We start from the raw sequence: 13,505 nt of genomic DNA on the forward strand, positions 1-13,505 counted from the left end.
GTTATAAATGATTTTGCCTCGTCAAAAGCAAGAAAAAAATACTTTTAATAACAGTTATGCTTGATGAATCCTGAATAAATGTAAATGCAATAATCAATGTTTTTCTAACTCTAATCAATTCCAAAGATTCGAAGTTGATAAAAAATGATGTGATAATCATCACATGATGTGTTAATCATTTTTCCCAAGGGGACCTCCAGTCAAGGCTTACCCCAGTGCCCCCATATTTCTAGTTATGGCCCTGTGGTTTAACTGTCATTGATTGAACTGTAGGAAGGAAGACAAAAATAACTTATAAATCAACTGAATGAGATTAACCAAACACTTTGTTTAATTCAAACCACAAATTGTGAGAACCAGACGCAAAAAAATATAACTAAGCATATTGGAACTGAGCGGAGAAGCTACCTTTACTAAATATTGGTAATCTTAAAATTTGCTAACATGAACCTTTATTCAAATTTTAAAATATTTATCATTTGATGCAATACATCAAGATGAAAAATGGTTATACTGAACTATAAAAACTTGTTTAGTTTAAGCAATATATCTGTTAAATTGAAACTCAGTTTTGCTGTAACCTATTTCATAAAATAATGTAAAGAAAATGAAGTAAGAATCTGTTGTTCTTCTACTTTTCTTATATATTTGTTTTGCTTATTTGCATTGTGGTCTGTTTTACATTTTGTATTTATAATTTAACTGATATCTTAATAAATAAATATTTCAGATACTTTAATTGCTTGCATTGAAATTAAAATCACCATTAGACCTAAAAGATGTATTTGTACCTAAACTATAGCAACTAAATTAAGAGTATAGGTAAATTCAGTGTACAACTGGTGATAGCTAATTATTTATTTACAGATTTACAGACTGGTTTACTCTTCAACATCTATGCACTGGTTTATAACTTGTATGAGACTTGTGTTTTCCAGTGCTGCCGCTACTCTCTCTTTGTCAGCCAACTGTTTGTTGATGGCGTGTTCGGACTCGTGGGTGCCTGGTGATACCTTTACCTCTATTTTAAATCTCGGTGGCAAAGTGCGTAATAGCCTAACTTGAAGGGACAGTCCAATTAACGTAGCCATACTGCAATGGGGAATCGTGGGAGTGAACATTACTTGGACTTCATTTTTCTTGTTGTCGACCTAAAAAGAAAAATACTCTTAACAGCTGAAACAAGTATTTTAATTCTAAAATTTCAAAATATCGGTAAATATAACTAGAACTTTACATTTTATTGTTATACTGAACATAAAAACAATTTGCTCAGAATTGTTATAATAAAATTAACATTGCCAAACTATTCTAAGCTTTATTATTAGCAACCTAACACAATTAATGACTAAAAATGTATTTTAGATAATGTAACCGTGCTGCTATGAGGAACGGCTTAGTTAGTGAAGCATAGAAAACTTGGATTTTATTTTTGTAGTCAACATGAAGACAATATCGTTGTAACGTTTCTACAGTTAGCGTCTATACTGCAAGATATATTGTACATGTAAACATAATTGAAATTCTCCTTTGACATCAACTGGAGAATTGGTTGTCTTGATAAAGTAACCATGCTATAGTTATTAAGATGTAATAACAATTAGCTGACTCAGTCAGCAGAGGTAAACTATACTTAATCCCCTTTATGTATTTCAATGGTTAACACCAATGTACATGAGAATACATATGTATATATATTTATATATGAACACTGCAAAAACATGGCTAGAAATAATATTTTGATGACTTTAAAGTATATAACATTGAACAAACAACAATTCCAAGCACCAAACCAGAAGAACTTATCTATCCCCTTACTGATATCTACAATAAATCTTTCAACGAAGGACACTTTCCCTCAGCACTGAACATATCAAAAATCTATCCTAAATTTAAGACTGGCAGTAAATCAGAATTAAGTAATTACAGACCCATTTCATTACTACAAACTGTCTCAAAACTTTGTGAGAAAATTGATCTTGTTAGGCTATTAGAACATTGAAGGTTGAACAATCTGTTAAGCAGCTCTCAGCATGGCTTCGTCAATGGCAAGTCAACAACTACAGCAATGATTGATAGAATCAGTGACTGACAGCATACAAAAAGGCAACCTGACTACAGCTATCTTCTTGAATATGAGCAAGACTTTCGACTGCTTGGGTCATGACCTCATACAGAAGAAACTAAAAGCACTTGGTGTAACAGAAACAGCTCTGAAATGGTTCGAAAGCTACCTCAAAGACAGAAGTCAAATAGTCGAACTAAAGTCTAATGAAAAAGGGTTGACTAAAGCATTCCGATCACAACCCCGTCCTATACATAGAGGTGTGCCACAGGGATCCATGCTGGGTCAAGTGCTTTTTATTCTTTTTACTAATGACCTTCCAGAATACTTACATGAATATGCTAAAACTTTGATGTACGCTGACGATACAACCTTAATCCTTGACAACAATACACCTGAAAACCTTAGTGTAAATGCTTTTATTGCGGTCAACATGGCATATCAATATTGTGATGGAAATGACTTAGTGGTTAACCCCTCTAAAACTAACCAACTAGGGTTTGGGAGAAGAACAGGACAAATTAATTGCTCACCAGAAGTTAACTTGGTTGAACAAACCAAATTCCTCGGAATTACAATTGACTCAAGCTTATCCTGGACACCCCATATTGACCAGCTATGCAATAGACTAAACTCAAGCCTATATGCACTCAAAGAGGTTAAAGAAATTGGTGATCTGACTACAGCACGTACTGCCTATTTTGCTCTATTTGAGGCACATGTAAGATACGGTCTAGCTGTATGGGGAGGGACATCAAATGCTAACATGACCAGAATTCTAATCCTTCAAAAAAAGGCAATAAGAATACTTGCAAACCTTCATTTCCGGGAAAGCTGCAGAGAGGTCTTTGCAACATTAAAGATCTTGACCGTGACCGCTCTCTACATACAAGAAGTTATTTTATATGTTCAGAGAGAAAACCTATCAAGGCTTGAAGACCTGCACTATTACAACACCCGCAACTCAACTATGTATCCACTGCCCATTCACCACTTAGCACAGTATGAAAAAAACCATCCTACATAGAAAGAAAGCTGAGCAACTGTCTACCGATAGAAATAAGAACGAAGAAGGGGAAACAGCTAAAGACTGAACTCCATAAACTGCTCTCACACCAGGCCATCTACACACTTGAAGAATTTTACCAAATGACCAATCATGGACATTAATATTCTACTCTAAATGTTTTATGTCACTAATTAATTAGGTTTATTAATTTTTGACACTATCTCTGTACTTGATGTATATGAATAAAGAACATTTTGACTTTGACAAACACTACACGATCGCAACATATTTGTTCTGCTGTATATTAGAATTTGTTTTCCATATATTTTGAATTGTAACGGACATTTAGTTTGTTCAAATTAATAAGCAATACTGTTTGAAAATAGTTTTGATTGCACCTGAGGACACAATGAGTATACCTCTTCACCTAGATTACACCATATTTTGTAGTCTAGTTGTCTCTGACGTCGAAACAATGTAAAGAGTTCATTTTGAGCATCTTCATCACCAACTTTTGTTTGTTCTCTTCAGATTCAAAGAGTCAAGTCTGTGACAGTGTCATTCCAGCCGCTGTACAAAGAGGAAGGTGAACTGGAGCTACTTCAACATTCAAACGAATCAACTTTTCCTACCATAGCTGGAATTAATTTTTCTCAACATTAATTCCATGTGAATTCTACTTACCTCTATGTATTTCTGCTCGATAACATTCAACTCTTCAAGTGTGAGAGGATGTTCTGGATCGTTGAGGTTACGAATAAGATCTATGAAATATTAAGAAGAAATATAAATCACAATGACATAAAAAAAATTTTTAGATTTCCAGTTAAAGCCCAAGATTGTGCATAATACATAAGACTAAAATATACTTTATAGTTATATATTAGTTTCGACAGATTTTTTTATCCATTAAGGAAATTGTTGATCAATACTCATATAGAAATAACTCAATTTTGAATAAGTAAAAATTATATGTTTTCATTAAAAGTAAGAATAAACAAAAGACAGTCCTCCTTTATTGTTGAATTTCTCACTTTACAAATATAATTAATATGCATCCAACAGTCTTTCAGTTTTTTGTTTTATGTTGTTAAGTGCTCTTTACAATTAATGAAGTACAAAAGACTTTTTTTTCCTAAATAATTTATAATAATGTTGAAAATACTGAAAAGCATTTGGAAACATACTAATCATATTTTTAAAATAGGACATTTCCCACAGTTGGATGACCAAAAATAAGATTGTACAAGGACATGAGAGTTGACATTGTTATTATGGGGTTACAATCAAGACAGCTGTTCTCAAGTACCGGCTCTATTAACATGACCCCAAGTTTTTCTGCAATTTTAAGCCCTCATGCAGTTTTGCATCCTTATTTTTATATGTACAATTATGAGAAATATCTTATTTTAAAGATATAATTAAAAATACCCAAACCACCATTCAGTTTTTCTCAATATTTTTATTGGTTTCTCAGGGAAAACATCTCAAACTTTGTTTCAATAATAAAAAGTACACACTCAATATAAACTAAAAAGCGTTTGGAACCATATTAGTTATATCTTTAAAATGAGACATCACATACAGTGCTAAGATAAAAAATAAGGGGTAAAACTTTGAGGTTAAACATTGTTCTTACAGCGAAAAAGTCAAGGTCATTTTACTTTGTCCATTTGGGGTTTAACTTGATGGATGTAATTCTATTCCTCACTTTTCTAAATTATGTTTCACTGGCTTGAGAGTGACAATTTGTTAAACATATATAATTAATCAACTTGTCAGTGTTTGGTATACTTACAAAGTCAAAAGAAAAGGCTGATGAAATATTTACAAAATATTAAATTGGGAAAGTCAAGGATGTCAGAGATCAATCGTTGCAAACTGATTCAAATCGTTATTTTGGTTTTGTAAAACCTGTAATACCTTTAATGGCCTTTTTATAATCAAGTAAGCAATTCCAGTGCATCAAATTTTAGTTTCAGCTTGCTGGGATATTAAAAATATTACAGCTGATGTACAACATGTCAAGTAATATGTTGTCAAAATCACTTCTTGTTTACATAAATAATAAATTTGAAAACAAACTCAAATGTTTGTTTTGGTTATGATTTTGTTAATTTTTAAAATTTGTTGTGAACAAAGTGAAATAACAAGAGCTTACTTTAATGGGAACAGTAACTTTTTAAAATTACTGTCTACACCAAAAGAGTACTCAGTTTTAGAAAGCAAACAACAAAGTGAAAAAAACAATAAACAACAAACTAATAATAATTTTTTAATTGACGATGATTTGGAATTCTCTCCGGAAAAGTGCGACAAAATATTACTAGATAACCGTGATGCTGAGTTTATTGGTCAAGGGAAGGGAATAAAACGCTTTGCACAAGAATGCACCACAGCTCAAGAAATTCTGGACGAGTATAACGAAGAATTATCTTTTGGGTCTGTGTTAAATCAAAAGGAAATAAAACCAAAATGTGTAGAAAAATGTAGTACCAGTAGTTATTTCACTACTAACCACAAGAAAAGACAAGTTTTCCATAAAAACATGTTAAAAAAATTATCTAATAAAAGTATACAAAACGTTAATAAGAACCACCACAAGTTAAAGTCCTGTTGTAGTCACCACAAGCATTATCCATCACACAGAAGAGACCTTTCTTCAGACTTGGTTGCATCTGACCTGAGTGCCAAAAGAATCAGTTACTATGGAGATCATGACAGAATGGATATTTCAGAATACAGACCTGGTTATGGCATTGATCAAAACATACATACAGACAATAAACAAAGAAAACCCAATAATGAGCCTCCCATATCATCAGATGATTACGCTCATGACACAGATCTTAACCAAATGCACTCTTCAAATGAAAATAGTACATCGTTTTCAATCTTAGAGCCTAATTTATCAACTAAGGATATTTCAACTGATATCACAACTGGAAACGTGTTGCACAATTTAATTTTTCCACACTATAATAAAACCAGTATTTATGTCAAAACTACAACAAATATTCCGGATTTTTCGATACCAACCATAATTAACGGAACGACAAAAAATAATGACAAATCACAAAACCTGACTTCAACTGCTAAAGTTATACTAAACACAAACCTACTAATAAGTACAACACCATCAAAACTTACTGATTCGGGATTTACTGATACAGGATTGCCAACAAACGTTACCATCCCAGTTAAAAAAGGAATGACAGAGGACTCTTGCATTTCACTGTTAGAACAATCATCTATAAATGAAAATGTTGGTGAATTAACAGGTGGGTGCATTACTACTATCAATCAAATAACAGAAGGTAAGCATTTTCCCACTTCAATTCCAAAAAACCTAGGTGAAACTTTTGATAATATTAAAACTGAAACCAGCTTACCTGCCAAAGCAGAAATCCTATTGGAAATTACATCATCAACAAAATCTTTTGATATTATCACATCACTAATAAACGAACTGAACTATTCTAGACTTGATAAGTCCAGTATAAACAAAAGATTTTTAGAAACGACAAATTTGGATTCTACTAGCTGTGAACCAAATAGTACCGATAAATATATTTTAATAAATCTTTTAATGGATGAGCAAAATCAAAGTTCAGAGCACCCATCAAATACATTACAAACAGACGCTGACGCGAGTAATGGTGAAAGTGTAAAAAATGCACTATTCAACATTTTCAATTTTACTGAACAAGTCTATACATCTAATATTACAAATTTTACATTGTCTGATGATCTTTATTATGATACCACAATCCCATTAAATAGCAGCTTCTTTAGTTTTTCCATTAATAACTCATTTCAGAGCACATTATCCCTTTCAACCAATAACGTTTATACTGAGTGCCATAATATAACACTCATTAATTCAATGACTGATTCTACTTCAGATCAAGACTTCAGCTCATCTCCTAACCAAACTGATCAAATGCCGTTACCTACTTTAGCAGGTACGTTTTCTGACAATTCATTGCTGGCCACCACAGCAAGCTTGTCTGATATTTTGACAGATCAGAACTTAGAAAACAAGTCAAATAATTTTTATGAACATGAAAATATTACTGGTCAAGAAAATTTACCCACTCAAACAAATCCCGGAGTGGATTTAACTCCAACTTTTACAGAATTAAAGGCCACAGATAGTTTAAATATAGAAAGTCAGACTTCTCAAGTTAATGATAGGCTTTATTCAACGTTGAGTCCAGGAATTTCTCCTACAGCATTTAGTTCTCCTAGGTTTGGGGAGTCAGATGATTTGAAATATTGTCTATCACTTTTCTGCATAAAAGATATTTTTAATCAAACAGCAGTTACCGATGCAAATGGAGAAACAATCTCTAATTTAAATAAAGAGACACACCCTAAATTTACTACTTATACCACATCTAAAGGTACAGTTTATAGTCCACATTCGCCTTTGCCAGGAAAAAAGCAATACATAATGCCTGAGAATTATAAATTTAACAATAATGTTCCCACAATTGATCCATGTCTTCCCCAAGAGAGAAAAGGTATTAAATCGAAAGCAAAAGCACCCCTGGACAGTGTAACACTTAAAAGTATATATTATGCTTTCCACATTAACAAAACAAGTAAAGAACATGAGAAATACTCCTTACGTTTTGTTTCAGGCATTCAACATACGACTAAGTCAGTTGGCCATCTTCACGAGATAATTCGAAAAATAAACAACACTATAAATAAAGTTAAGAAAGGCCATGGAACTACAAAGTCACCAATAATTAAGTTAACCCATCATCAACAAGAAGCAACACCAGCTATTTCAGTAATAAAGAAAATGTTAGGATTACCGCCCAAAAATGCCAAGGTCAAGTCTTCCACAAATACTAGTAAACATTTTGTTATTCCAGAAGAATGTTTAACTCAAGGACCAAAAGGAAATAAAGCACATCCTTTCAGACATAAGGGTGGTGATCCAGGAAACCACTACTTGCACGGAAAACCCAAACTGATGACGTTGGAGAGTAACGCTTCTACTGTAGAGTATCCCTCACAATTTTCCAACTATTCCAATGAAACAACTTGGTCAACAGATGACACAAAACCTTCAGAGATACCGTCAGAGGAACCATTCATCCCAAGAGTAAAAGGACACTTCAGTAAATTGTTAAACACCAGTTATACTGGTCTTGAAGACTCTACTACGTGTCCCAGTGACAACGATATTAAGGAAATTCTCCCTCAAAAAGCACGTCTAAAATGAATTACTATAAAGAAGGGAAAGTTTACAGTAACTAATGTCAAGGTTGGAATTTATTAAGTTGTCTAGTTGGTATGTATTAATTATTATAATACTGAGGAATACATACAAAATATAGGCTATTATAGCATGTATAAAAAAGAATGTTGACATTTTATTCTGAAATAATTATTTTGTAAATAATATGTAATAATTAATTATATATATACACACACACACACACACACACACACACACACACACACACACACACACACACACACACACACACACACACACACACACACACACACACACACACACACAAACACACGCACACATTTATTAAATTTGTATAAATGGCAATAGCCAAATTTAATTTCAATAAACATTGAATCACAAAAAGTACTTGCTCTGCCGGAACTTGAACCCGGATCTCTCACTTGCCGGTTGAATGTGCTACCATTACACCACAGGGCCCTTACTTTTTACGATTCAATTATTTTGTACTTAGCCGTGTCTGTTGCATATGCGTTAAATAACCAAACTAACATATAATCAGAAGACCAAAACCATTTCCTTTCCTGTATAAACAAGAGAAAAGGGTTAGACTAGGACTTTTTCAATAAGAACTCTTTGTGCTGTTGTTGTCCAAAGAGAAAAATATTTCTTCGGTTTTACCAGCATTTACAGTCAACATATTGTTTTTGAACCATTCAAGCGCTATTTGTAAAGATTGATTTTGCAATGTAACTAAGTCATTAAGGTGTTTGCTTGAATTGAATAAAGTTGTGTCGTCCGCGTATAAAACTGATGCACAGGGCATACTATTGGCAAAATCATTAATGGCTATAATAAACAAAAAAGGACCAAGTACCGATCCTTGTGGTACACCAACTTGCACATTTTTGTAATCTGAGAAATCGGAACCCTGAATCACAATTTGACTTCTGTTTGTTAAATATGATGATAACAAGAAAAGTTCTTTACCCCTAACTCCGTAGCTGTGTAATTTTTTTAACAAGAAGCTTGTGTGGTATACTATCAAATGCTTTTGACAAGTCAATTAGAGTAGCAGAGCATGGATCTCTGTTTTCAAAACTTATGAGGACCTTTTCAACAATTGATTGAACTGCTTTTGATGTGTTTTTTCCTGGTAAAAATCCAAACTGTTCTTCACACAAAAGCTACTGTCAAAAAAATTATACAGCTGATCTTTAACACAACACTCATATATTTTACTCACTATAGGGACTAATGATATTGGCCTGTAGCTAGAGGGACTGTTTCTATCACCTTTCTTGAATATTGGTGTAATCCTCACGACCTTAAGGTAGATCCTGATGGTATTCTGGAAAAGAGGTGTGTGTATAAACAGTACACTGTTTATTCATCTTTTTAACAGAACATCCAGTCATTACTGATTGAGTAGTTAAAAATTGCAAGTGTAATATCTTTAAAAAAAATTATGGACTTTAGCAACTTAAACCACTTCAACTTGAAATTCGGGATTAGGCACAGCACGTAAAAACTTCCGTTTTTGTGTCAAAGATTGTTTTTTTTTTACTTTCAGGCAAAAACTCAGCAGTTAAAAACATGCACACTCCCTCAACTCAAATAGTTTATCAGTGGCATGACAATGCTCACAAACATATATGGACATTCAAGGGGTGCCAACAGATCTGCAACAAAGTCTGATGTATGGCAGACTACAAATATGAAACAATTACTACAGCAATGTAGCACTCACTTGATCTGAGCTTGAATTTAGGTATTATTGCAAAGGATGTTTTTCTTTTTTTTGCCAGAAGTGTGGGTGGCACCACCAAAGCCCACATTGATGGCCAAGAACATTCCGACTGGTACATTCCCAACCTCAGATCATGTCCCATATCGTCCAACTTTCCTGAAGTCAGATCACATTGGACTTTCTGGCATGTGATTTCAGGTTGGGAAAGTACCGGTCGGAAATGCTCCTTGTCATCAGTGAGGGCCATGGTGACTTCTGGCAAAAAAATAAAAACATCCTTCAAGATAATACCTCAATTGTAGCACTCATAAAGGTTAGGTTTTACTTTAGTACTAATGTATTTATATCACGTAATAACAAGTAATAGATAAGGATAGAGTGGCATCCTTTTCGCTGACATGGCTTTCTTTTGGGAGGCAGAAAACAAGAACGATCGTCGTAATGGCATTTAATTTTTACAGTAGGTCAAATAAAGTCTGTTCTTTCTAATAATGTAGTTCTTTTAGGAAGGACACTTTAACAAGCGGCATACACTCATTATTCTATTGTTATTATCGAACATTTCGATACATTATCTAATTTTGACACATAAAAATCGTACACAATAAGAGTTATAATAAATTACCATAACAAGAATAATCTCTTATATTACAATTTTAAAAACATAAATTTAACAATAACATTACAAAACAACAAAACCAATGTTGTCTAATTATTGCCTAGTCTTAGATATCAAAGGAACCTTACAATAATTATAACTTGTCCAGCTTGATATCAATGAGTAACCGCTTTTGTGAAATGGAGGGAAGAATTCTCTCTATGAATTACCAGGAGCCACACCGGCTACAGTACAATAAGAGGCCACCACCACAATAGAATCATATTTATGATTATCTAAACTATGGAAACAAAAATGTTGACACCAATTACATTATAAAAAAACGATCTATGAAGTGTATGTATAAAATGTAACAAACAAAACAGTTTAACATTTAGTTACTTTTTACTTTTGGATATACTATGATTCTTTTGTGGTGGTGGCCTCTTATTATACTGCAGCCGCCAAACCCACATCTTGAAGCCACATAAACAAATATTGTCACTTGTAAGAAATATATTACATATTTTCCTCATATTAATCGCCATTTTCTAAGTCTCAAAATATTAGTTACTTCTTGTTATTAACTGTTTACATTAAAATAAACTAAACAAGTTGAAATCATAAGTTAACTTAAATAAATTGTAATCAAATTATTCCTTCGGATAAAAAAAATCTAACTATTCGATAAAAACAACCGAATAACAATTGTAGGCCGCTTATTAAAGTCTACCCCTTTTAGGTTCCTGGTAAGAAAAACTCTTCCAAAAATAGTGGCCTACGGATAATACCAAAGTACAAAAAGTAGTTTGGTACTTTTTTATTAAACAGAGGCCACTCATTTAGAGCAAGCTGTTCCTGTTATGGTTAACCCATTGGCTTATACATATTTTTACTATCAGCTCAACTGCAGTTATCCTATTAAAAATGCTAAAAACGTAAGAGTTTTGTTATATGTTTATAAAAAATTTATTTTTCACTTGTTATTTGGTTATATTTTATAACTTTTTGGATTAACATGAAATGGGCTTTAATAATAAATAGATAGTGATATATTTGGTCATAATTTAAAAATAATAATGCTGTACAACCTAAAACAGTTTTGGAATTTTGTGAATAATTTTTTTACTCAAATAATATAAAATAAAATACCCCATTGTTGCTTTCATTTTATTTGAAATGTATTTTTCTACCTAGCAATACTAGAATATGTGTGTGTGTGTGAATATATATATATATGCATAGTTTGTAAGTATAAATGGTTTTTCTAAATACTGAAAATTCCAAGAATATTGATTTTTTTCTCTTGTAGTACACTAATATTCTTATAGTAACTTATTATTCATTTAAATTTCAAATAACTGTAGTATTGCAGTTTTTCTTATGTGTTACAATAATATTAGTCTAATTTATACTAACATTTGGTTGAAAAAGGAGTTAAAAAAAAAATTATTTAGATGGCGCTGTACTTGTCATAGAACGGTTCCGGGATATAAATTTTGAGCCCAGACTAGCTGTCATGAAACCGTTCTGTGATACAAGGCCAATGGGTTAAGTGAATGTACTGCTAATACTATAAAATATGATTTGTCTTCACTTTAAGAGTTATCAAGAAGTCTGTCTGGTGGCACACACTGATTGTCATGGTGAGGTTATTTACCCACACAGAACAGCGGACATAAATACGGCGCTCTTTAATACTCGCTCCTATTGTACGTTTCATTTTGTAGTAATTTTAGTTCAATCAAGCATCCATGATGAGACCTACTAAAATGTTTATAACTTACTGATTTATTACTATTTCAAGGAATATTTTTGGTTCATTGAAATCAGGCTGGGGAGCACCTCGCACCCATGATGATCGCTGGAGGCTCTACTGTCAGCCATTTAACTTACTTCTTTCATTAGATTCTTTGAATTTTTTGGGCTTTCCCAAACTGTTGACAACTATAGCATGCTCTGATGGGTAGGCTCCATTAAAAAGCATAGGGCTATTTTGTTTTATTTCATAGGCCTTGGTGAATTAAATCAAAACCATATTGGAAACAATCACTTAGGCTATGACCCAAGTTTCTTTTTGCAATGCTTATTTTTAAGGGAAAATTAGGACTAGACCTAAATTTAAGCTAGGCTATTTAGATGGCATGACCTGGCTTAGTAAAGGATACCAAACACTTCTCTGGAGTCAAATTCATCAACAATATCATCATCCTCTTCATATTTAGATACTTCTCTTTCTTCGCATTTTCTGTAGAGTTTGGGGTTTAAATTTTCTAGGTTAAGAGTCATTGTGAGACTGTTGAAAATACTTGTTCTAAATATATACTAAAAATAATCTATTCAATGTAACATAGGAGAACAACAAACAGAAACAATTCGTTCACAGTTCACATTACACACTGTTACACTAGCAAGAACTTCACTAAACAATCACGCCATATATAAACATAACCTCCTATTTACTTTCACTTTCAGTGCATATATTTTAGAGGTTTTGTATACGAGCTCCTCCCGTTTGTTTTCAACGGGTGATCGTGACAGGCGGAGAGGAAAAAGTGGGGATGGAGGGGGCCCCTCCTGCCAACTAGAGATAGCCCGCGTATTAGAATAGTGGAATAAGCAGTCCGCGCGTTCTCGCTCTGTACTCCTCTGAATTTAATAGAGCCTGGTGGTGTAATATGTATATGTATGTATATGTATAAATGTAATATATATATTACATTTTCAAAGCTGGATGCTGCAGGATGCAGCGCAATTAAATTTATTTTCATTGAACCGTGATTTTACAACGTAATTAATGGCAGGGCAATTACTATTGTCTACATACAAATGAGGCGTTCAGAGGCCAATCTGACTAACTCCATTTTT

At 33.0% G+C, this 13,505-nt stretch overlaps 2 protein-coding genes across 2 annotated transcripts; one reads left to right on the forward strand and one right to left on the reverse strand.

Moving 5' to 3' along the window:
• Positions 1-843: 843 nt before the first annotated feature.
• LOC124356738 (MIP18 family protein galla-2) lies at positions 844-13,161 on the reverse strand. Its single transcript, XM_046807926.1, has 3 exons — positions 12,806-13,161; positions 3,759-3,838; positions 844-1,151 (listed from the first exon to the last, which is right to left on the reverse strand). Exons 1-3 carry the CDS (start codon positions 12,924-12,926, stop codon positions 882-884), a joined length of 471 nt encoding a protein of 156 aa, XP_046663882.1. The 5' UTR covers positions 12,927-13,161; the 3' UTR covers positions 844-881.
• On the forward strand, positions 5,129-8,453 carry LOC124356731. Its single transcript, XM_046807914.1, has 2 exons — positions 5,129-6,355; positions 7,721-8,453. The coding sequence occupies exons 1-2, from the start codon at positions 5,164-5,166 to the stop codon at positions 8,311-8,313; spliced, it is 1,785 nt and encodes a 594-aa protein (XP_046663870.1). The 5' UTR covers positions 5,129-5,163; the 3' UTR covers positions 8,314-8,453.
• Positions 13,162-13,505: the final 344 nt, after the last annotated feature.

This window comes from Homalodisca vitripennis, chromosome 1 (genome assembly GCF_021130785.1).
Source record: "Homalodisca vitripennis isolate AUS2020 chromosome 1, UT_GWSS_2.1, whole genome shotgun sequence".
In the NCBI taxonomy this organism is placed as follows: Eukaryota; Metazoa; Arthropoda; class Insecta; order Hemiptera; family Cicadellidae; genus Homalodisca; species Homalodisca vitripennis.